This window comes from Choristoneura fumiferana, chromosome 21 (genome assembly GCF_025370935.1).
Source record: "Choristoneura fumiferana chromosome 21, NRCan_CFum_1, whole genome shotgun sequence".
Taxonomy (NCBI): Eukaryota; Metazoa; Arthropoda; class Insecta; order Lepidoptera; family Tortricidae; genus Choristoneura; species Choristoneura fumiferana.
Window position 1 is genome coordinate 14320143 of NC_133492.1, and position 27198 is coordinate 14347340.

General features: G+C 39.1%; 1 protein-coding gene across 1 annotated transcript in view; it reads right to left on the minus strand.

Annotated features, from left to right (window-relative positions):
• Positions 1-27198, minus strand: part of NKCC (sodium potassium chloride cotransporter) — a gene marked incomplete in the record, with an annotated part of 86395 nt that overhangs the window by 50875 nt on the left and 8322 nt on the right. The window contains 7 exon segments of the mRNA XM_074103832.1: positions 5702-5841; positions 6537-6645; positions 11569-11828; positions 12327-12507; positions 13258-13326; positions 19971-20262; positions 20684-20832. Coding sequence (XP_073959933.1) covers positions 5702-5841; positions 6537-6645; positions 11569-11828; positions 12327-12507; positions 13258-13326; positions 19971-20262; positions 20684-20697 — 1065 coding nt within the window.

Consider the following 27198-nt stretch of genomic DNA (forward strand, 5'->3'; position numbering starts at 1 on the left):
GAAGAGATTATTTTTGGACGGTCCACAAATAGATTCGGTTTTGCGGTGACTCACTCGATGCCAATTCCTTTCAATTGATCCGTATTGAATCGACACGTTCACGAGTTTGAACAAGTTTAACGATAAAATTTAGTGGTTTAATTGACCACTTTTAGCGGGTGGCATTACGTATCATTTAATTTGCTTTAGTTTAAAGTTTACGTGCGTGTCGATGGGACATAGTTCAGGGACCAGAGGCTGTAAGATTGTGTTGTGTAACGCCCGGGGGCTCGCCATCGCATTCTCATCCATCCACCATAATTATCTTTCTACCTTCATCGTATGCCATGTGATAGAAAGAAGTGGTGAAAACAATTTTGATTCCGAATGCGTTAGACAATTAGGCCTCAGGAGTTCCCTGAAGTGAATGCTTTTATTCGGATATCCGTTCATTTGAAGAAAGAAAGAAACTACTTAACGTTTGGCAACTTGATTCACTTCGCAACTTTTAATTTCGCAAACTCTAAAACTGTAAATATTTCAGGATTTATTTCAGGGCCATCGTGTAAAACCCTTTAGGTTAGGTTAGGCTAGTTTTAAAAAAAAATCTGAAATATTTACAGTTTCAGAAATATTAAACAATTGCGACATGAATCAGTTTGCTAAACGTTAGTTGCGAAACATTAGTGAACCTTTTATTCGTCCTGATGAGGTATAGACAAGATAATGTAGGACATCCCACCACTATCATCAACCATCTTATTGGTCCTACTGAATGGTCACAAAAGTCCTTTCTCACATCGAAGGTATGGGTTTGGATGAATATGGAATTTACACACGCAATTTCACAATATTTAGTAACTCTCAGTAGATATTACCTATCAGCTAAGATATTTAAACCTACATATAGGAAAGTTTAAATTCTCGGCTCACTGCGCTTTTTATTACCTGTATACTAGTAGGTAACACTTGATTTACGTAGATACTTATATTCGATTCTAATCGCTCGGCAACGATTACTCGAGCGGCGGCGAGCGTTTTCTCTGTTCATTGCGTGTGCTGCCAGGTAAACGATGAGCGGCGAGCGTGTCGCCCGCGCAATGAACAGAGAAACCACAGAGAAACGCTCTCGACGCCACCATGCAGTGCCGGCTGTTATGCCCGCTCTACATTTTAGGATAGCGTTATATAGCCAATCTGAAGAACAGCAGGGCTACTACGAAACTCGAAACTCGAAGTTCGTGTCGTGTGGTCCCTCTGGCACTTACACTATTTGATACGAGAGCGAGGGACCGCACGACACGAACTTCGAGTTTCGAGTTTAGTAGTAGTCCTGCTGTTCGTTAGAGTGCGAACCCATTGCTCTCTTACGTACAGTCGAAGAAACTGAATCACGTATAGTCACCAGCATCAAAATCTGATACAAAAAAACCGGCCAAGAGCGTGTTGGACACGCCCAAAATAGGGTTCCGTAGCCATAACGAAAAAATTAAGTAATATTTTTCTAAGGACTTCGTATTTTATGCGGAATCTTCCAAGTTTAGGCACAATACACACAACTTACGTAGGTATATTGTGGTTTAGGTATATTTTATACCTTACGCTGCTATTTACTCTTAAACTACTAATAATTCTCAAGCAAACTTAGCCGTTATAGTTTTTCTTCAAAGTTTGATATACTTACTACCATCCTGAATTTTTTCAAATTCCGTTTTTGCCATTTTGGCTCCGGAACCCTACGATATAACCCTACGACTCTATTTCTTGACCCGGTAGGACGTGTTAGATATTTTTGCACGCTCCGTTGTGTCAGATGCAGATGACAGTACTAGGGTTGAACTTTTTCATAATAAATGCAGAGGCAGATGTTTGGGATGTCAACATGACATTATAGCACAAAGGTTCCACCCTGGTGCGTGATTCAACGTGTAGATCGGGCATTACGTTACGGGATCGCTTAAACAGTTAAATTTGATTCATGGCTCATTTTCCATCCACGTCAAGCCAGTGCAGTGACGTCTCTGAACGCTCCGCTAACAGTGAGTAATAGAATACATGTAGGTTGCTACTGGCGGGGACGCGACACGTGTGCGCTCAGATCGATGTCAGGCCGCGTGCAGCCTCGTTAGGTACTGCGTCCACTCCAGTTGCAGCTGTTTTTTCCAGGAGATACAACGTTCTTTTCATTTCTCATCTAAGTAACATTCGAATTTGTGCTGAATGTAAGCAGCCTCAGATGACTTTATCTAGAGCAATGCATGAGAAATAAAAGCCTGGAACTTGTGAATGTTCATTTGCAATGTTGCAATTGAAGTGAAAAGTAGAGTGTTTATACACTCGTAAAACCCATTTTATCCTCGAGTTTACCTATCAACCCCTGTCTGCGGCTTGGGTGGATATGAACTTCTCGAGATAAATAACGCGTTTTGTCCACTTGTACAATTTACTATTGTTATGCTCGCGATCGCAATCAAATGACAGTTGTTGTATGCAAAATCTGTCATTTGATTGCGATCTCGAGCGTCAGAAACGTTAGGCAATACGGCAGCAGTTTCCCTTGAAATTATTAGGTATTCAGTCTACATGGCCAGTTCAACAAAACTGTCGTTGACGTAAAACTGTAGGGCCATAGGGCCCTATTAACACCTGATCATTAGCCTCTGACGAAATGGATAGTTATATAAATTTGATCGTTTCGTTCTTATTTACTTAATTTTTTGAGGTCGTCTTCAATGGTCATATTGTCACTAGGTAAAAAAAAAATTGAAGTGAGAACTTCGCAAAATCATTTTTGACTTCTCGTCAATATCATAAAACCTCTATGCAAAATTTTGGCTTTCTAGCTTCAAGGGTTTGGGCCACAATGCTCAGTTTGATGAAATGATGACTCAGTATGAGACTCAGTCAGTCAGGACTTTTTAATTATGTATATGTACTAAAGTTATAATATTTTGCAGTACCTAGTGTTTTCAGAAATATCTGTGACTCACCGAGCATCTACCTCAATTGGCTTTAACGAGTCGATATGGACCCCCTATGCAAAGTCACAACTCGCTGAAGCTCGGGGTCAGAAACATTGACACCTATCAACGCGTACTCATAATTACATTTGTGGCAATTGAAAGTTTCCAGGACATTCATTAATCGTTTAAATAAGACATTTCGTAATTGATAAGATGACTTTGGCTATGCGAGAAATGTTAAATCAATGCTCATAGCTAACGAAAGATTTCGCATTTAATTAAAACCACAATACGGGTAGTTAAAGCAGGGTACAATGTAAATAATATGACCAGTGTTGTAAAGTTTTCATCATCATCATCATCATGTTAGCCGAAAGACGTCCACTGCTGGACATAGGCCTCCCCCAAGGCTCCCCAATCAGACCGGTCTTGTGCTTTCCGCATCCACCGCGATCCCGCGATCTTAACCAAGTCGGATGGAGCGATCCATCTTGTTGGAGGCCTACCGACAGCTCGTCTCCCGGTCCGCGGACGCCATTCGAGAACCTTCTGGCCCCATCGGCCATCCGTCCTGCGAGCAATGTGCCCCGCCCACTGCCACTTTAGTTTCGCAATTCTTCGGGCTATGTCGGTAACCTTAGTTCTACTGCGGATATCATCATTTCTAATTCTATCCCGCAGAGAAACCCCGAGCATAGCCCTCTCCATAGCCCTCTGAGTGACTTTGGTTTTCTCATGAGGCCCATCGTTAGCGCCCACGTCTTAGATCCGTATGTCATCACTGGCAACACACACTGGTCAAAGACTTTTGACTTCAAACACTGCGGTAATTTGGACGAAAAGACACTGCGAAGCTTCCCGAACGCTGCCCAGCCGAGTCGGATTCGACGAGTGATCTCTTTCTCAAAGTTGGACCTACCTAACTGGACCGTTTGTCCCAGGTATACATAGTCGTCAACAACTTCGAGCGCAGAGTCTCCGACCATTACGGGAGTTGGTACAACATGGACATTAGACATGACTTTCGTCTTGTCCATGTTCATTTTCAGGCCAACTCGGTCGGAAACTCTACTGAGGTCAGCGAGCATAGCACCGAGGTCCTCCATGGTCTCAGCCATGACTACAATGTCGTCGGCGAATCGAAGATGAGTGAAGTACTCGCCATTAATGTTGATGCCTCGTCCTTTCCAGTCCAAAACCTTAAAAGCATCCTCCAATGCAGCGGTGAACAGTTTCGGAGAGATCACATCTCCTTGTCTGACTCCCCGCTGCAGAGGAATAGGCTTCGTGCTCTGATCCTGTAATCGGACGGACATAGTGGCGTTTTCGTACAGACACTTCAACACTTCGATATACCGATAGTCAACTTGGCACCGCTGGAGAGCCTGCAGCACAGCCCAAGTCTCGATCGAATCGAAGGCTTTCTCGTAGTCCACAAATGCAAGGCAAAGGGGGAGGTTGTAAAGTTTTGGAGTGGTTTATTTGAGATTGCCACCTTTCAGAAATGATAAGATAAATGACACATTGAAATGTTGGAGAGTTTATATTTTTAATAAATTTAATAAATTTCTGAATAGTATTAAATAGGGAACCCAGAATATCAGGGTCACTAAGTGAATTGGTTAGTGGGAATTTGGTGGGAATATTCTGGTCAATCATTTCATCAAACGACGCTATCACCAGCAGTACTCTGCCAAGATTTACCCCAAAGGATGTGAGAAAGACACTGAAACATTGCAAACACCATTTCTTAAAGGGATAATTTCGCTTTTGACCGCTTATCTAACGAAACAAACAAAACTCAATTATATTTGTTCCTTTATTTTTGCACAATAAAGAGTTAATTCACATTATACATAAGAATGTTTGTAAGTTTCATTCCCACTTGTGTGTGCCTGTTAAAATGGGCTCGCCCATCGGCCGGCTAATTGATTTCGTTATGACGTCATCCGGCAAAACGATTGACGCCTCCGACTCGATGTCAACTCGTGTTTATACCCTGTTTATATTTGTCACTTTCTGTTTTGTTTACTGAAGTAATAACTGACCAACAAAGGGCTTTCTTTACCATTGCAACCCGCGTCACACATAGTGTAGGTAGGTAATGTAATGACGGTAAAAGAAAATAAGTAATATACGTTGCAAATATTTGTTATAACCTAGAACTCATTGCGGGGTGTTATGTTATACCACCGCTCGACGACGCGAAAGTACTCGTAATTTTTAGGGTTCCGTACCCAAAGGTTGCCAACGGAACCCAATTACTGAGACTCCGCTGTCTCTTTCTGTCTGTCTGTGTCTGCCTGTCTGTCTGTCCGTCCGTCCGTCTGTCACAGGGCTCTATCTCTTGAGCCGTAATAGCCAGACACTTCAAATTTTCATAGATTATGTATTACTAAAAAAATACTAGAAACCGAATAAAATAAATACTTATTTGAGGGGGTTCCCATACAACAAACGTGATTTTTTGCCGTTTTTTGCTAATGTCTAATGTTCTATAGATAATGGTACGGTACTCTTCGTGCGCGAGTCCGATTCGCACTTGGCCGGTTTTTTATTTTATTTTCCCTAACTCGGAAAGCTGAGGAGAAGAAGGTACTTCTACATCAAATGAATATGAAAATAGATGCCGTATCGTAATGATAACACAGAGAAAGAACTAACTAAGAAGAACAGACTGGAAGGAACTGCACCGACGAGTCTTATTCTAATATATTGATGATAATGATGATGATGTTATGAAATTGATGTCTACCTACCTTGAGGTCCCCGGAGATGTTGGCACCGGCTTGAATGCCCGTGACCGAGGGAAAGAAGATAGCGAACACGCTGAAGAAATCCTGGTTCAGACCCTCGCTGTATCGCCAGTCGGGCGCGAAGTTATCACTGAACGTTTTAGCTGCAAATGAATTAACGAATTAAGTAGTCTTGTCAAATCTTATAAAGCATTAGGAAGCTAGGCAAGGTGTAGGTAAGGTAAGGTGTAGGTGTAGGTAAGACGTGTAGGTACTTATGTATAAGGCTATTAATTTAAGTGCCCGTCATATAGCTGCTTTGACGTTCCGACGGAGGGTCACCTTCGTCGAGCGAGTGTCGTAGCATTGGAATTTCATCAATTCGCGGAGACTTCGATTTGGCGAAATAGCTTGTCTAAGGGGTTTTACAAAAATCCGGTGATGTTTTTGACCACTCTTAATTATACAAAAGCTGCATAGGTTTAAATTAGGTTACTATTATTACAATCCTAAATAAAAGTTTATAATATCATATACTTAACTTAATCTGGGAAAATTAAACAACTCTTCAGTTCACTACGCGGCCGAGACGTTCGCCGCACACCAGACTGGGGGGCTACTACCTATACGAAATTCGCAAATCGAAGCTTGTATCGTACCGTCGTTCTTATTCTCATATTAAACAATATTAGCGTGAGCGGGACGGCAAGATACGAAGTTCGAATTTTGCACTACGTAGTTTAGGGCCTGGTTACCTGGCAGCACACGCCACAGAGAAAACGCTCATCGCACCGCTGCCCGCTGGTAGGGTAGCGCTGTGCCGTTTGTGGCCTGTGCTAATAATCTGGGTCACACTTACTGCTGAATCCCACGAACCCCTGCGCGATGACGTCGGGGCTGCCGGGGCCCATCAGCGTGCCCACCACGAAGTCCACCATGGCCGCCACGATGATGGCGATCAGGAAATTCTACAGCAACAAAATGAGCCTTAAATTTGAATGAAACTAAAAAAAAAAATGTTTATTAAAGGTAAAGGTAACCTTATTAACATTCAATGAATATCCAGCGGCCCCACACTAGGCTATGCCTGTCACTTTCGCGATTGTCGCTCATAATTTATACCACGTCTGAAACCTAAAGACAACTTAAGTGAACTCGTTACTACAGCCGGTGTAACATGGTTGAAGCGTCGGCATCGTTGTCGTGATTATGTCCCGGTTGGGGTATTAATTTTGAATGATGAATTGAATAAAGACATAAAGAGCACAAAGAAGAATTGATATTCATATAACTTTGGTTAATGAGATTCGGCGTAAGTATGGGAATTTGAAGATTGGTTTTGGAATCTTTTTGTATTTTTTATTTCAATTCCAAATTTTTACTTTTACGGTCATCCCAACAACAAGCTGAGATATGAGGTGCATAGGGGAAATTCGTGTCGGTACCGTTGACCATCAGTGGTGTAGCGGTATAGCACGCGGTACGATTACCGAGGACCTGGTTCGATTCCCAGTGATGGTCTTATTTTTCTGGTTTTTCTGTGCATCTATATTTCAGTTTGTATTTCAATTTATGGAATTTGATTACGAAAAACAAATTATATGTAAACAAAATTTTAACCTATAGTTTTAATTTTAGCTACTTATAAATTCTGTAACTTTATATACCCTCAATTGAAACAAAAGGCAGTTGTAAATTAAACCGATTGTTCTTAATTAGTTGCATTGAACGTCTTATTTTAGTGACAAACGTACCAACATGCCGTAGGATCAGACAGCTTAGAGATTTCACAAACAACGCCGACGTAACGTTAACCATCTCCATCAGTCAATCAATTATTGAAGAGCTTTTAGCCCTCATCGATAATGATCGACACTTCATTGCAATCGGAAAGGGGCCAACGATCCAAGGTAGTTAAGAAAATATAACGCACTGTTAACGTGCGGAATGGAAATAAATGGCATCTTGAAAATACAAACTGAGACATGGATGGAACCAGAAAAAGAGACCAGCGCTGGGAATCGAACCCAGGTCCTCAGCAATCCGTGCTGCGTGATATAACCCCTACACACCGCTGGACAGGAATCTAGACACGAATTTTCCTATGCATACATATCTCAGGTTGCTTATTTCTACTACGCTACTTATGCAGCAGCACTAGCGACATCTATGTTCCGCTCTCATCGAGAGACGTCACACTCTTTCGGAACAACCGTTCACCCAGACAAGAGATGTCGCTACTAAGCAATCAAATTATGATTGGTTTTCTGGAGTCTTTTTGTATTTTTTATTTCAACTCCAAGTTTGTTACTTTTACGGGTAAAAGTAACAAATTTGGAGTTGAAATAAAAAATACAAAACGACTCCAGAAAACCAATCATAATGGAAATAAATGGTACAAAGACGGGATTTTGATCCACATCAATAACATACAATCAATGAATCAACAGCTAGAACAAGGTCCCTCATTTTAAATAAATAAATAAATAATAATAAATGTCATGGGACACCTGACACCAATTGACCTAGTCCCAAACTAAGCAAAGTTTGTACTATGGGTACTAGGCAACGGATAAACATACTTATGTAGATAAATACATATTAAACATCCAAGACCCGAGAACAAGCATTCGTATTATTATTTATACAAATATCTACCCCGGCCGGGAATCGAACCCGAGACCTCAAGCTTCGTAGTCAGGTTCTCTAACCACTGGGCCATCCGGTCGTCTATCTATATATTTTAAAAAGACTGAAGAGACCGTAAGGCCCTCTAGCTTGTGACCGAGGCAAAGATAGTTAATTTTTGGATCCTTTATTCGATGCTTTCAACATCTGCCATGAAATTTTGCTTTATTTGGCTTGTAACCAGATTTCGCAAAGAGACGCCGCTCTATTCCAACAATGTGCCTTGTGATCAATGGGCTGTAGTTTGCTCTGACCTTCGACCTCCTACAAAAAAAAGATATAGTAAAGCAAATACTTAACTTTATGGTATTTCCGATGAAAGCTATTTTAGCCAGCAACAGGTTAAATCCGTGACCCAATTGCATTTCAAGTCCAGCGGGAACGTTACTCATACGCGGCTTTATGAGAACCTTGATTATTTTTACGATATTAAATTATCTATAGGTACGTATGGTGAATCCCGAGTTCTGCGTAAATTATGCTCTGTCCTATTTTGTTTCTAAAAAGATTCAGGATGATTTATTGCGTTACGGTATCTATAGGTACGTTTGGAAGATCTGTTTCAACTAAATCTTCACTGATTGGGTGTCTTCATATATGAACATAAAACGAATAATCCGGGCGTAATATAGGAAGGATATTAAAGCAGACTTAGAGATCAAACGCTCGTCAATTTTAAAATTAAAAAATAACTTGCTACCATGCAGTGGCGTAGCTAGGTAACCTAGGGCCCTGAGGCAAATAAAAGAATGGGGCCCACTGCTATCAAAACTGGTAAGGTTTTTTGAAGTAAAATCATTATATATACAAATACTTTAAAATACTATGAAACTTTATCATCAGCTATAAAGCAGAATTTCGAGGGCCCCCTGAGCTTGAGGGCCCCGGGGCACTGCCCCGCCTAGCCCCTTGGTAGCTACGCCACTGCTACCATGAACACGACACGTGTAAGCTTATTGGTTAACACGCACACGGTTGTAACCTCAAATACCGTTTTCTTTCAGTCAAATCGTAAATGTAAGATGGCAATAGTGATGGTCAATGGGATTGCGATTCGGTGCACGTCAGATAATATATATCATCGTCATCTGTAATCTACGAGCACCTGCAATGGACTTTTTTTTTAAACGGGCATCGTACAAATCTGTCCCATTAGCCCATAGGGCAAAACATTAAGGGGCTGTTTCACCATCCATTGATTAGCGTTAACCGACGGTTAAATGTGATACCGTCTCCGTTCATTCGAACAAAACAAATAGAGACGGCATCACACCTAACCGCCAGTTAACACTAATCAATGGATGGTGAAACAGCCCCTAAATAACAAGAAAAAAAATTTTATGTACTTCTCACAATTGACGATTTACTAACATCTTGTCACATCAGCCAACCTGAAAAGCATTAACTGAGGCCGGCTGAGCTAAAATACCCACAAATATTCCCGTTTCATTTTCAGTTTCACTGCAATGGACTTAATTTGTAGATTTTACAAGTTACAATTAGAAACCAAATTATTTTTGACTTCCGTTAACTTTCAGATTACTTTAAGGTAACATTCTACAGGCCAAATGAAGTTAATTTCTCTAAGAGTGGTGGTGATAAAAGATGATCAAGAATAAAAATTATTTATTATTAATTATTATGCACGAGAAGAAGCCGTGGTGGCCTAGTGGTTCGACCTATCGCCTCTCAAGCAGAGGGTCGTGGGTTCGAACCCCGGCTCGCACTTCTAAGTTTTTCGAAATTCATGTGTGGAATTACATTTGGAATTTACCACGAGCTTTGCGGTGAAGGAAAACATCGTGAGGAAACCTGCACAAACCTGCGAAGCGATTCAATGGTGCGTGCGAAGTTCCCAATCCGCACTGGGCCCGCGTGGGAACTATGGGCCAAGCCCTCTTGTTCTGAGAGGAGGCCTGTGCCCAGCAGTGGGACGTATATAGGCTGGGATGATGCACGAGAAAACAGTGTAGGGCCCGTATTTTATGGCGTACTTATGTACCTAAATATTAACTTTTTAAAATTCGTAACTAAAGTTTTTTTTTTATTAATGCGCAGGTAAGTAGGTATTTGGCAAAAGAGAAGGCTATAAAGTGAATTTGTTTGATGTCTCTCTTACATAAATATTACATCAACATCATACTCGTCAAGTTTGTGAGTTTTACAAATTGACCATTAAAATCACTATAAGTACCTACCTATTTATTATGAAAACTTGAAATAAAAACTTATTTCGATTTAGCCCAAAACTTAAATCTATCAATGAAATTGACGAAGTTCTTACGAAGTTAAAACATAAACAGTTATTTCGTATTTCACTAGGCTTGACAGGTAGACACGTGGCCAATAGTCCTCCATTTCGTGGCTGGCCGTTTTAATTACAATCATTGAAAAAACAGCAACCATGTGAACACGCCATCGCATAACCGTAATAGCGGAAGGTTCCACTTTTCCTGAAACTTTGCCATTAATTAACAAAGTAATTAAGTAAGAATTAAATGTTCAAGTTATTAACTTAACGCGTTACTGGTTGGATACTTCGCTCAGGTACCTCCTATTAATTACTAAGATGTAATTGCACTGAAATATTTATTTAATTCCGAAAGACATTATAGTAGATTTTGATCAAGTTTAAAATGTGTAGGTAGTTGTTTGTTTGTTTCAGACTTCAGCTACGTTTAACAGATTGAATGGTTCTAATTTTGTAAAATAGAGTGTGACTATACGTACCTACTACCACATACTACCGATACCTACATATTTTTAATGATTCACGGCTCGCCCACGTAATTATTGCCTCGTTAGCGGTTTACATCAAATTTCTGTTATCATATCAATTTACTTTTTTGTTTTTCTTACTGAAAGTGTGTTAACTTAGTAACTATGACGGAACAAAAAACATATAACTCGATTGAAACATATAACTTGACTTGAATCGTTCGCCGTATCATTCCCATGCCATGATCTTACTTACCAAATAGAAAAAGTATTATTATATTTGTATCATCTGAGTTTGAGCGTCACCCTTTTGCTAAACGCGCAGCATAGTCAGTAGTGTTTTTTTTGTTTCAGACGCTGACGTTCGGAAGATGCTAAAGACGTAGCGGTGCCGCTGCGCGTAACGCTGCGTTGGCATGGCGCGGGCACTGACAAGACGACAACGCTTGAAAGAAAATACCCTGTGAGGAAGCTCTTTGACTTACTTGCGCTTTGCTCTCCCAGTCCATGCCCACAGCACAGATAATGCACATAACGATGAGCGCAACCGTTCCCACGATTCTCACATCCATCAGACCGTTGTCTATGATCTTGACTCCTTGCGTCTTCATCAGGTCGTTGAGGGAGTCGCAGAAGCCGATTGTGTTCATGCTGGCTGCCACGGCGTTGGCGAATGCGAAGATGATGCCCACTGACGCGCCGAACTCCGGGCCCAGGGAGCGCGAGATGATGTAGTATATGCCGCCTGATGACACGGTAGCGTCAAAATGATTGCACATGAAGTGCAAGACAAACAAGTGATAAAGAAAGAAAAATATTGTATTTACGGTCTCAAAAGTGTCACCAAAGAATAAAAACATACTTAATTTAACTGTAATTCTAGCATAAACATAAATAAATGCAGAAAAAGAGTCTCCACTCAGTATTTGTTGTCTCACAATGAGTAAAGAACGAGGGCTTTCTATAGAGTTCGGGAACATTTTGAATCAAACTGGGTGTTCCATTTAAATTAGACAGGAAATAGACTATACTAGCGTAGCGACTATACCCCGCTGTTATGATAATTTGTAAGATAAAAATGTGAAAGCAATAGGTTTGTTAACAGCGTCAAAGAGAAGAATCCAAGAGCTAGGTAACAAGTGTTATGAGTCTGGGTACGTATGAGGGTTCTATCTTCCCAAGTTAAAGTGTGTGGTTTTAAATAAAATATTTTTGTTTAAGAAGCAAAATGCTAAAATCTTACCTCCTTTGACTTCTCCATTGGTGCATATAGCGCTCATAGAGAGGGTGGTGATGACACAGACGATGGCAGAGATGGCGATGATAATCAACGACAGCCCTATACCGGCCTGTGACACCACCCAGGAGATACGCAGGAAGAGCATCACCCCCCAAATGTTGAGGAGGCATGGTATCAGCACACCCTGTAGAAAAAGGTACATAGATAGGTACATAAGAAGTTCAGGAACGAGACTAGTTTTTTTAAGTTTATAGAACGTGAACGTATCTCTACCACGAAATGCAAAACTCGAACTTCGTATGTTGCCGTCCCGCTGACGCTAATGCCATTTAATACGCGAGTGAAAGGGACGATGCGATACGAACTTCGATTTTCGAGTTTCGTAGCAGCCCTCTGGACAAAGACGGAAACCCCGAGTTCCTTCTCAGGATTGTTCTAATATTGCAAATAAACATTTAATCATACAATCATTGCTTTCATGGGTACATAGGATCTTAAACTAAAATAAAATATTTCCCAAACGTGAAACCCTGTAGTATGATAATTTGATTAAATATATAAAAAATATATATTCCAATCGTAAATCTGTCATTGTCCTGTAGAAGCTGCGATCCCACCAGAAATGTGCGTTGTTACGTATCCTCGCTCCGCTGAGCTGTTTCCACTAGAGATTGTGCGATGTTAGGTAAATGAAGCGTTTATATTGGTTCATGACAAACACATTCCTCGCAAGACAACTTCGCACATCTCCGGTGGAAACACAGCCTAATACCTACTGTGGCGTTTGATATGAGGCTTTGTTCATAAGTTGGAAATACACCCCCTATCAACACGTTTTGTTCATCTTTGTCTATGTAGAGGGTAGAGACACGTTGTTAGTGTTGTTACCAATGATAGGTAAGTAGGTAGGTTTATTTCAAAGTTCAAAACTTACTTGGATCCATCCTAATTTGATTCCTACGGCTGGCGTTGGCGACTTGGTATCCCGCTGGACACGCTCGTCCTGAGAACAAAAATAATAAGGTAAGGGACGTTGACTTCAACACGAACGGTTTATTATTCTAAACGATGCTCTTCTGCGTAAAGATGATGCCAGCGCGCCCTGGCATGTAAGGCGTTTAGTTGCATGACAGTGTAAATTATACTCGGCGGCACAAAATTTGGCCCACTCTACATACAAAATTACTATCTGCATACATTTGAGAGTCAGATTTTTTGGCGCTTAGTATACATAGTCTAAAACAAGGCTGCCCGTAGATTTTGTAGGTGGGCAAAATTTTAAGTCTGAAGCCACGCCGGCCACTACAGAGGTCTAAACTACTAAAACATATCCAAATAAGAAATGTTAGCCCATCAATTTGACGCGTTGGTGAACTGAGCGCATTGGCGCATGGATTTGGCCAGCTTTGGCCTAAAACATCAAAGACTATTTTCAATAGCAGTAAATGAAACACTTTGCATTAATATTTTTTAGTAGAAACTGCCATCAAATTGGTTGGCAAAAGGTTGGCAATCAACAAGGACATAGTAATCCCACTCGCTAACGCACTTTTAGGGTTCCATACATAAGTTGGTATATAAGTTGGTTTTATAGAAAAAATAAGGAAAATTCAAAGAAAAAATCTGATTTGTCAGTTGGTATTTGTTCGTAAACAGTGCGTAATAATAAACATTATCACCAGATAAAGTCTTCGGTCATTGACCATTCAATGGGCTGTTTAAAAAAAATTAGGAATAAACGCTGGCTTTGGTGGCCTCGTTTTTTTTAAAACTAAAACAATATATATTTCCTTAACAAGCGTAATCCCACTCGATGGGGCTGGCCCTTATAAATACCTACTACCTACGAAGTGCAAGATTCGAACTTCGTATCTTGTCGACCCGCTGACGCTAATATTATATGAGAGTGAAAGGAACTTCAGTTCAAAAATTCCTCGCAGTTCAAAAAAATTTTTTCAAGCCCCAGGTCGTACGGGAGCCCCCATAGAAACATTTAATAGTTATTTGTGTCACAAGGGAGCAAAATGGAGTATTTACGGCGAGGCCGTACATTGAATCCAGAATGTAGCGAAGGATTACCTGAGTGTAAAGAGGGATTCAAGTGTTAACGCCCAAGATGAAAATAATTTTGCTCCCGAATGGCTCATACAACTTTTCACACCGAGCATTAAGAAACTTAAAAAAAATCTAAATATTATTAAAGAACAACCAGCATAGAAAATGGCGTGGCTATACAATTATCAAGTTCAAAAAATGGCATTTGCAATAAAACACTTAAAAAAGCCTTGAACAGAAAAGTTGCACTTTGCTCCCTCTCGTCAGGGAGGAAAAGTAACTTTTCTGAAGGAGAGGTGTGAAAAAATATTTTTTTCACAATTTGTATGGTTTTGAGTCAACAAGATGCTTATACTGTGAAAATTTAAAGACTAAGGGGCTGTTTAACCATCCATTGATTAATGTTAACTGACGGTTAAATGTGATGCCGTCTCCGTCTATTCGAACGAAACAAATAGAGACGGCATCACATTTAACACTGATCAATGGATAGCCCTTGAAAAGCAGTGTCATTTTCATAGCACGAGATGCCTGTGTGCATCCTCTAAGATGCGCACAGAGATAATCGGTGCTGCTGAGTGACAGCGGCTGACATGACAGTATTGTGCGGTGACAAGGTCTGCGCTTGAGTCGTTCATGCTTCGTGTGGAACCAATTAGACAATAGCCTGTAAAAATGTGTTGCAAATGAACTGTCAGCTGAAAATATATATAGTCATGTAGGCGTAGGTTTCAAATTTCTTATGGTCGATCTCTGCGAAGTCCTGATTATAAACATTTAAATCATGTAAGTCCCGAAAAGCAACAAAAAACCTTGTACTCGTATGTGTTTTGACTTACTGTAATTTTAAGAGAATCGAATCGGGCTCTTTATTTTCTGCATAAATTAGGTATTTTGAATTTTGCAAAGAAATGAAGGATTTTCCTAATCGGGCCAGACGTCGAAGTTATCGGTGAACGAAATATCCTTTTCGGTAAAACAATTATAAGCTGTCGTATCATGCATAAGTAGTCAACAAATTTTATATTTTATTTATACGTTAGAGTTTTTTTTTCTGACACTTAAAGCCAATTCTGTCTTGACGAACGTCAGAGGACGAGATTAGTTTTTAGAGGAAAAAACTAAAAATGCGCATCAACCACTAAAAACATTGTGTATTTAGTGCTATTGTTCGCCTCACGTACAGTTGAGCGATTATCAAAGAGATGAATACGCGAATTTCGCGGCCTACGAATTTCATGTGCCGTAGCGAAAAATGAATTGTGGTAAGTATTACTAAGTCAAAATTATTTGCTATTGTTTATCGGACTTGTGTTCATTTTGTTGCCAAGTAAGGCTGCGTTACAGCCAGAGATGTGTGAGGATGTGTTGCGAGAGATAGAGAGAGGATGTTGTGTTGCTGAACCAATAGAAATGCTTCATTTTTGTGAGCTTTACGGTAAAGGAAAACATAGTAAGGAAACTTGCACAAACCTTCAAAATGCAAAGCAAATCAATGATATGTGTGAAGTTCCCAAACCGCGCTTTATTCTAAGAGGAGGCCTGTGTCCAGAAGTGGGAGCGGGAGTGGGGGTGTGTGTGGCAGCACTGGGGTATATAGGCTGGAATGATGATGATGAAATAAACTGACTAAATCCAAGAGGACCCAGCTTGTGACCAAGTGAGTCGCAGCTGTCATGTTCACCGTTCTGCTAATAGTTCCGATCAGGCAGGTGCCTCAATTGATACACTGACATACATAACACACTTCCTTAGTGCACTACCTATATGCACTTAGATATTATTTATCATACTTTCGAGTTTCAAGTGTACTTCGACTCTTTTATCATAGTCATAGATTAATGGTAAGTAACTAAAGTAGACATGCAATATCGATGACTATTGTGAGGACCTCTCAGTGATAACAATTAATCTTACCAATTTATGTAGGTATCACAAGCCTTCCCAAGCTGTGGCCGGTTTTGTAATAGGACATTGACACACACAGCCGATACATTTACAAATTAATTTATAATACTATAACTATTAAGTAGTATTACAATAAGTAAAATAACCATCTTTGGCTGTTCCTTTAAAGGAACGGATAAAGGTGCGACCAAACTGCTGCTTAAAAAACGGTGACGGCACGGAATCGCAGTGATGCACCGTATGCGTACCGTTTTTATCGCATGCTCTCTACACCGCTGCTTAAAATACGGAATCGCAGTGACGTGTCGTAAACTTCTAAGGTCTTTATCGAACAAAAGTCGTGACGTTTACGGCACGTCACTGCGATTCCGCACTGTTTGCGTGTTTGCGTATTTTAAGCAGCAGTGTGGAAAGCATGCAAAAAAAACGGTGCGTATACGATGCGCCACTTCGATTCCGTACCGTCACTGTTTTTTAAGAGCGGTTTGGTCTCACCTTTATTCGCAGTAGTTCCTTTGGCAGTATAAAAAAGGAGAATTTTTACTATGGAAGGAAATGGACTACCTAAAGAAACTATAGTGCGAATAATCCGAAGTAACAGCCTAAGGAACTACCGCGAATAATCCAGTATATTTACAGTGAAATGAAAGCAAAGCACACATTATATTTCATACGTCAACTCCTTAACCTCTATGATGTATGGTTATGATATGAAGCAACCATGTGGATAATAATTTTTCACATTTGCACCTAATATACTTAGGTTAGTGACCTACAGCTAAAATGTAAAAAGACGTTTTTGAGGGGTGAAAAAGTCCAGACGATTACTTCCTTCGTTTTAACAGTATAGTCATCTGAACTCAATATTCTACAGTTGAATACTTTCCCGTGTATATAATTGTGAATGGAACAGAAAAATACCTACAATATGTACAGACAGAAAAAAGAAGAGAACTTTTTTTATCAAGTCGTTTAAATTACTAATAGTAACACCTGTAAAATATCGTGAAAGTATCTCAACAGGTATATCCAACCTTACAGTCGATCTCATAGACGTCCATTATATTTAATCGTTCATTATCAACAACGTTGACTTTTAAGCTCGATAAAATCCCGTTTGTGTCGAAGGTTGATTGTAATTAATATTTTCCTCGGAAATAAAACAATCATTGTTTTATTCTGTTCTCCATAATGACAGCTGCTGTATGTATGTTATTCTTTCGATAGTCAAAGTCAGCGTCAGTAAAATTGACAAAACAAGACAAAGGTAAAAGGTTTATAGGTTTGGTATCAAGAATGATCACCGTTACATTTGATTTATGAAATTAAAGCAAACCTGCTTAGAACTTACTTACATCAGTATCGTTCCTGCGTTAAAATTGCGTTACCTATTTAACATTTTTCCGCAATTCATTTCATATTAAATTCCATTTACATGCTTAATGAAGATTCATGGGAACACAGGATAAATGACGCGTGGCAGAAACTCATTCACAGAATCACTAATTAATCAAAAAAGGTAAATTACCGGAATCATTGTTAATGGTTGTGAGTCAGATACACTTCTCAAGTAAGCGCGCGCTGTAGTCGAGGCAACCCATACCCATCCCATCCGGATCATACCAGTATCACCTGGAGCAAGGCGCTTGCAACTCGTTTTTGACGCGTCCGAAGGCAGGTTTTAACTTCACTACGATAAATGCGGTGCTTTGTATTTAACGACTATAATGATAGATTTAGATTGTGAGGCAGGCGTGTAATTGTGTATGTTTATATTAAACACACTGCGGCATATTTTAGAAAATAAGTAACAGTACTTAGAACTGTATTAGTTAATGTTTTACGTGGCGAATTTGGTTTGGGGTATAGAATTTCGAGGCCAGGGGACCGATTCCAGAAGTCATACCACACGACGATACTATTAGAAAGTGGTGAAGCTTGTGTATTACTGCTATTTTTTTAAACTAGTTCACGTGATCCCGAGGTAGAGATATAATTTTCTATCTACTATGCTCGTTTTTTTAAATTTGCCACTTACTATTGGCCTTTTGAATTGAGTGGACTCAAGAATAGCTTAGGCCTCTAGAAAATATGAGCTTCAGTGTCAGAACCGCGACAGACGTGGCCTTTGGCAGGGGTTATTTCACCCACACATTTCACCTCTGCTATTGGCTTAAAAAGCTTCGTTTGTCTGTCATAACCTATGAGCATGGATAAACTCTCAGTTAATTGAACTTTTAGGATAATAAATCATCTGTAAGTACAACAATAATACAGCAGTTCTTCCTTAACATGCTGAAATAGTACATTGTGTCTTAAGGGCGGTAAATAAGGACTTACGAACGAGTCTATTAGAAGAACCGCTGATTGTGCTCTTGGCAGCGCCAGCCTCCGCGCTGCCCTCGTAAATATATTTATTTCGCGGATTTTGGAAACGGCTCTAACGATTTCGACTAACATGTCGGTGTTTTTGAGTTTTACCCTCTCCCGGGTAACATAGCTATTGCAGATAACATTGATTTAACAATCTTACTATTTTATTTAACGATTAATACCTACTATTTTTTAATGATTATTTGTATGAAGTAAACAGATGATGATCATAGAGGTACTGAGACATGATTTAAATCTCATAAAGCTTCCCTGACTATCGTACTTATGAGGTTTAAACTATAATTATCAGTACCCCGGTGTAACTATGGAGTAATCAAATCAGTTATTACAATGTCATCTGCTTTACGTTAGATGTCTGAATCCAGGTATTATATCATTTTGGTGTTTGACATTGAATTCGTTTAACGACATTTTAATCGCAGATAATGTGGCTTATGATTCCACCTTAGATTTTACTATGAGCTGTTTAGAAGTCCGAAAATCCATAATCGCAACTTTGTCGTATTTAAAAACATTATTATTATCAACGTTCAGAATACACGTAAGTATTTAGTTTATCCATCTTTACTGGTCTTTAGTTTTATTTTTAACCCCCGACGCAAAAAGAGGGGTTTTATAAGTTTGACCGCTATGTATGTCTGTGTGTCTGTCTGTGGCTTCGTAGCTCTTAAACGGGTAAACCGATTGGAATGCGGTTTTTTTATTTGAAAGCTGGGTTTCTAGCTATGGTTCTTAGACATATTTTATCAAAATCGGTTCAGCCGTTTTTGAGATAATATTGAACTTTGAAGTGAAAATGACGGGGATTTTCCAACATTTTGTTGGTTAGGTTATTTATGAAAAAAACGTGACAAAAACAAATTCAATTCAAAATATATTTTTTCAGCGTGAATCGCCGAGATCGGAAACTACTAATGTGCTTTGCAAAAATTTCCAGTTGCGTTATAAATAAGACTTCAGTTGTACTGGAAAGAGTTCGGGGTACAAACATCCAAACTTTCGTATTTGTTAATATTAGTAGGATTAGGCTAGTTTTTGGATAATGTTTCCTAAGGAGTTGAGCTAGAGACCTTATTTCTGGCACCAGCCACATCACTCATCACCAGAATCATAATCGTTTTCACCACTTCTTTCTGTTAAACTGTACTTGGATGAGGTAGAAAGTGAACATAAATGCGATTGCGAATGCCATGTGATATAAATTAGGGCCTCATGTGGCTGGTAAGCATTATGGGAAGGTGCCAGAGAGGTGCGCTCATTTACAAATGGAGTCTTTTAATGTCCACTTACCTCTTCAGCAATTAAATGATCTCCGTGCAGCTCTCCAAGACTAGGTCTTTTCAGTGCCCTCTTTGAGTTTCTGTAGTTCTCCATCCGGGGCAAGGCTTCCCTGGTAAGTTGAGCCAGGGACCTCTTCCTTCGCCAGCCGGCGTCGTGTAGCCAGGTGTCAGGCTGGGAGGGTGCCACTACGGCCACACCGCGCTCCACTTCAGACGACGTCCGGAGCGGCCGCGATATGATGCTGGCTCCCATGTGAATCCCATTCTTCTTCGACTCCGGTTCCGTGGGGGATACCGTGAATCTGAAATGGTGGAGTCAGTTTACTTTGCGAGTTGCACTTAGAGCTTACATTCATATACGGCGTATTTTTAAGCGCAGACGACAGGTACGGGCGCCGGAGATGCCCAAAAAGCTAGTAACTATAATACGAACTTGACTGAATCTGTTTAAATCGCACGTGCATGCAAATACAATGCGTGTAGGCACCTAGACAGGTAATGAAAAATCAATCCAATTTTACTCAAGGGTCACATGGTCAGTTATTGATTGAGGGGAGTGGGGGTATGTGACCCGTGACCCCCCATAAACGCCTCCCTGGATCGACCCTTGATTTTACTAAATACTTTTTTTTCAATTTTGATGCCGCAGACCGCTAATCTCTTGAGCTCCTTGGCCTCTCAGATGTTGAGAATAAAACAAATGCATATAATTTTGAGAATTACCTATTATCCTCCATGTTGAACGATTCAATGTCCGCAGTCTTCCGGTGGACTACCGGAACGTGGTCTTATACGGGAGCGGTTCTCGCTGCTTGCACGTCACTGTACTGGCCGGCGGTGTTTCCAACCACATAATTCGCCGATGCCTTAACCTGTGAACAATTTAACGAATAAGAAATAAAACCAATAATTTAAACATATTTTTTTAAAGAGCGTGTAGTGTTTTCGCTATGCAACCCGGAAGGTGAGAGAAGCGCCAGATGGTGGGTACAATATCCTTCAGCGTTTTTTTTTCCGCCATTGGTGTTTTGGCAGGTTAAAAGAGATGAAAAGATGATGTTAAGGGTTAAATTTTTATGAAAATTAAAGGAAATTTCAATGGTAAATTTAGAATGATCAAAATTCTTGCGACTTCTCTTTCCGTTGTGCCAATAAACGTGGGTGCTAAAATACAGCCTTTGACGTACTTCACGGACGTCACTTAAAAAAAATTAGGCAACCCGGTGAGAAATCGAGTTGTTACGACCCCACGTCATTGGTTTATAATGGTACTTATTTGTAGAAAAAAAATCAGCAAAAACATTATCTATATAACTTAATGACATCAAGTAAGGATTAAGAGCACAGATCGTTTACGAGTTACCTGAGTAAAGGTTCGCTAACCCTCGTCAAAATTAGCAAAAAATGAAGCAGTAATTTAATTACGTACGTATAAGAAAGGTACTGACTATGTTATACGCGTACAAGGCAGCAAAAACGCGTCTCGATAAGGAAAATCAAAGAAAAATATACGTACAAGAAATGTAATTTCGTTGTGATCTTGTGATAGGTACGTTCGTGCGGTGACCTTGCGTTTAATATTTTGTAGGTAATTGTTGAAATTAGCCATGATCTTTATTATTTTCCTGATTTAAAACCACAGTCAAAGTATTATCATGGTTGAGGTGTTTCGAATTTCTTTATCGTTTGAATCAATTCTAAACAACTTTCAAGGCATAAATAATACTTTTCTCAAAAATCCAAGGAAATGTCGTCCTTATTCGTGATGATAGAGCGCGAAGTACGTCTTTTTAACCGACTTCAAAAAAAGGAGGAGGTTATCAATTCGGTTGTATGTTTTTTTTTTTTAATGTTTGTTACCTCAGAACTCCGTCATTTATGAACCGATTTGAAAAATTTTTGTCTTCCGCTCTGTTTCAAATTGCGTATACATTTAGCATGGTTATTCTTTATTTCCTCGCATTTGTGATGAAAAGTAGTGTTAAACTCGAGTGTAAAATATCAATTACAACCCTTGTTTATCAATCTACTATTTTATTCCTACCCCTACAACTACACACAGACAATAAAAATCTACACACATCTGTTTTACTTTTTGTAGGCGCCAACCCTAGCGCTCCGCCCAGCCGTAGGTATAAATTTTAAGAATACGGCTGAGTCGATCTACTGCCTATTACTTGTAACTTGTATTGTGACCGCGGTCTGGCTGTATGTAATTGACTACATTTAATATATTTTTTAATTTACACCCTTACCTACATAAAATAAACTATAGTCGCTGAATGGCTGTACCTCAATAGATTTCACTTTTCCTCTAATGTTGGATGGTTTTTAAAAGAAAGGAAATGAGATAAAGATTTTAATTACTTACAAGTTTTTGTGATACACGTTGAAAAGAAGAGTTAATTGGTTGATTCAGGTGATTCTTTGCAGTGGCCGTTGTAGCAAATACGATATTACAAAAACAAAGAAAAAATCAACTATAATCTGTCGCGGGCAATAGCTAGTCTTCATATACTGAGCGGAAAAAAATCTGGCCCTCAAATGTATGCAGAATCGGTAATTTTGTATGAAGGGTGGGCCAAATTTTGTGCCGCTGTGTATGTATACATTTTAAGTTGTTTTAAATGCTTAGCAAAATTAAATGCGCATTAATTTAATGTAGTTTGAATTAAGGCTAAAATGTAATATGTAGCCACAATACCGAATTAAATTCAGGTAATTACTATAATAAATAATATTTTTTTATTTTTATTAATTACTATAATATTGAATTTTTATACTGCCCTCCTAAGCCAAAAAGCGCTATCTCAAAAAAAAACACGAGTTATTTATACCATGTGATGCAGAATGTCAAGCTGAAAATAGTAATTATGATTCAGTGATTTTTTTGAGATAGCACCTTTTAAAATCTGTCCATTAGTTGAAAATCTGTACATTGTATTAGTACGTTTACCCTAAGTACCTCTTAGGCATTCAAAATCGACTTCAACAAAAGCGTACAGACTTACACTTACGTAAATATATGTCCACATTAAAATATTTTTAATAGCCGTCACATGTGTAAAATGTTTGCGGATAGAAGTGAAACGATTACTAATAAAACTACTACTTCCTGTATATTTACGTAGGTGCACAATATCTACAACAAAGCAGTAATGACGATACGTATTACCCGGCAGGAAATTCCCTAATACAAGTACAACATATTCACACGTTGTACAGTCTAAAGCGGATATGTAGAGGCAGCAAAAAATCCAAAAAATATGCAAACTACGTCGTATCACATTGCAAAACTTTTAGAGACTTATTCTAGACGTATTATTAAACTATTCGTATTTGCGTTCTGTTATCTTTGACAATAATAAGTAATCTCAAAGTTTGTCAGTTGTGTTCTGTTTCTTTTCTTTTGTACAGTAAAGAGTTAGACCATAGGGCAGGTGCATATCTCGCCCAACGTATTGGGATCACGATACAGCGCGGAAATACAGCCAGCCTTATGGGCACTCTTCCGCAGGGACAATACTTGGGGGAATTGTATATATAGTTAGTTATTTTTAGGATAGTTCAGTATAAGTACTTCAATTGTACCTTTACAATAATGCGTTTGTTTAAATAAATAATTAAAACATAAAGAGTTTACATACTACCTAGTTCGTTAGAAAATAAATATTATCAATTAAGATTGCCTGGGTAACAGAGGTTCGCTCGGTCTAAATCTCAGATCAACTGCGATAGAGATAAAACCAGGCTAGATCAATTATTCGCCAACAAAAACCCTCACAAAGTAAATTTTAACGGAATCATTAGAGCTGTTCCCACGATCCCCAAAATAAATAACATACCTAAACAGGAACCGGGCGTTCAAAGAATTTTAATTATTACTAATAATTTATTAGTTTAATGTTTGTTTGTGTAAATAATATATTCTTCCCAAAGAAGTCTTTAAAGGCTTTTAAATGGCTAAGTACTTAAAGCTTTTGAAGAGGTGTAGGTTATATGTACAGTATTTCGATAGTCCTGGTCCCAAAGAACGAAGAACGGTTTGCTCTTTCATTTCTTTTCCCCGCATCTTAATGGGTTTTTTTTCTGATCGAAGTGACAATTGACTGACTGAATTGGGTGACTGAGAGAGATCCCTTTAAGGGATAAGTTCGCCTTATTCCATCTTATTGTCATGGTGTTCTGTTATTTTCATGTGTTTTTATGTCCAATAAAGAGTTCTACAATACAATACGTTGGTAATGCCCATTGTTTCGAACTTTCGCGACTTTTAATCATAACTACTCGAATACACAAGGGATTAACTGAAAGTTGTCTCTCTAAAGTAGAGTCTACTGGTGACCACAGCCGCTATAGCGGCTGATACTGCAAAGTAATTAAACATAATTAAAAACTAAACAGAATTTTATTACAGCGTTGCTATTTAAAATCGCAACAAGAAAGTTTAGCTAAAGCTTTGGCAGCGTAGCTCGGGTTCCGAGGCTTTGTGACCGGTTGTCGCCGGTTCTAGGCGGTTAAGGCTGCGCGAGCCTTCGCCGGCTGTGCCGAGACTGAGACCACAGAATAAGTAAATAGGTAAAGACGCCGAGTCACCGCCCTCTCCCGGTACTTAGTGAAAGAGAAAAACATAAGATATAGACAGAGTACTACAATCACAACTAGATAGGTACTTAGAAATATAAGAACTAAATAAAAGCGCCACTAGGTTCGTAAAACTGACATTTTTGCATTAAATTGCACACCGAGTGAATAATATCTATTAGGTTCCTCTCTATTCCGTTTTTGCAAAAACGGTACCTTTATAAATTCGTCATGCATTGGCTTAGCGCAGAAACTCTTTAGGTAGTTAGTATATAGATACTAAAAATCTGTATTTTAGCGTGGTAATAACCACTACCAGAGTAGCGAGATAAAATATTAGAAAAAAATGCAAGGCTTTTCAGTCAAACCAACCCAAACAATTTGAAATGATCCGGACTTGTTATGTGTCTAAGAATTTAAAACAGAATCAGTTATTTTTACAGCAGTTTGCAGTGCGTATACTCGTATATATACTTACCTATTTTACACACCGGCAAACTACAAATTGTCCGTAAAGCAAACGAAACACCATATTTGGAGCAGACGAGTTTTGTCGCGACATTCAAAAATCTAATGAGGGTATGTAAAATACGCAGAATTTGCGTAATTGTTTAACCAGCTAATCATAACGTCAACTCCTCAACCCGTTTTAAAAACTTCACACCTTTGCCACATCGCCATAAACAGTAGCTCTTCAGTTTGCTCAATTATATCACATAAGGAGTTGTTTGTACGGAATGTCACATTAGCAGACTTGATCTTGAAAACCATTGTATTATACGATAATTCTTACTACCTGCACCGTATGCCAATTGCCATGTCAGTTTAAGCGTGAAAAGGTATAACAGACAGAATATAGGATTGCTTTTGCATTTATTGATTTTGCCTTGATTAATCTACCGACCAAAAAGTGTTGGGCTAATAGAGTAGTAGTAATTTATTACAACCTATATATGTACTACAAAACAGAACTAAAAAATGCGCACTTAGAATTTGATCTGTAAAAAGTTTTTGTCAAATCTACAGTTAGGTACTAAGAGGTAACGAGAAACTACCAGCAGAAACGTGTTCTGGATGTATAATACATATATTTAAACCTCAAACACGTTTACCGATCTGTGTCATGAGGTCAAAATCTCCAGGACAAGTTAGCCGTGACGGGGAGGTCATTTTATGAACATTTGCGAATTATCAAATATCAAAAATCCACGCAATATAGAGTTTAATGCAGATATATATTTACGGAGGTCAAGATCTTCGGGTCACTCAGTTTTAGCTCAATTCCATTATGAGCAATCAAGTAACCACTAAGCGACGAATCGCGCAAACTCTAAAAAATTTCGGGCCAGTACAGACGGACTGCATTCCAGCTGCAACGTAACTGCCAACTGCCCATTCATTTCAATTGCAGTCAAAGTGCAGTTGTGCCGACTGCAATCGAACTGCAACGAAAAAATTATGGGCAGTCGGCAGTTGCGGGTACATTGCAGTTGGAATAGAGTCCGTCTATACTGGCCCTGAAAGTTAGGAGGAATATGAACATAAGTAGTGAGATTTTATAATTCGGGCATCGATATAAGTGCATTGCGGACTTCCGTTAAACTGCACTCTGGCTAATTTTTCTGCACAAATTACTCGTACAAAGATTGATATGAGTCGGCGAACCTATCCATCATTTTTGCGTTCTGTATTTTTTTATTTTAACTGTAATTCAATTCCAGACCACCCGATATGGTGGATTTAGCATTGGATATTAAGCCCTGCTCGATTCATTTGTTTAGGGAAACGTTGGCTGAGCCCCAAAGTTTATGAAACATCGGTGTACGGCGCGCCGTCTAATGCATTGCGTATTTACAGCTAACAGTTCGCCTCTACGAGACCCATAATGCAGACCCAGTATGTGATCTTGATCTACAAACATTCTGTCGTACTGGTACTCTTACGCAGGTGCGCGTGTGCTCTCCCCTGCATTGTCTGATGATGCCGAACAAGTATTAAAATGATGTTATGCAGTAACGGCGTACGAAAAGCGTGCGTTTGTGCAAGGGGTCTATAGATCATTTACTGGTTTATACTGTGTTTATACGGCCTATTCCTCGAGCTACTTCCTTTACCATCCCGCGTATATCATGTAAACAAAACTAGTCATTGCACGATGAAAGGAAAATTAATATGAACGAGTCATAGAAAATGAGTTATATGCTGCGTCTTTCGTTTGTAAAAAGAAAAATTACCTGTTTTATATACGCGGAAGAGAAGACCAAAAGCACAAACAATTTGATAAAAATTGCTTGCCCAAATATTTCTTGACGGATGAAATGCACAAAATATAAAATAGACAATGATAAAAATTTACGCATTTAACCACTCTGGAACGGACACAAAATGGTAACGTTTAATATAATAATTGCAACGCAATTAGTGAATATTCTGTTCCGTTGTTTCAATAATTATATCTTAACTATAGAAATTAACACGAGAACAAATGAGAATTGATGATGATTCTCATATTATTCCCAGAACATTTCGTTTTTAGGCCACTTTTTGCGACAGAAAACATTAGAAAAATAGGTACGAGTACGTCGATATCGGGCGGGAATGGCGAAACAATAGCATAGAATACTTAGACATGAACATTGCTAATTACAAAATGA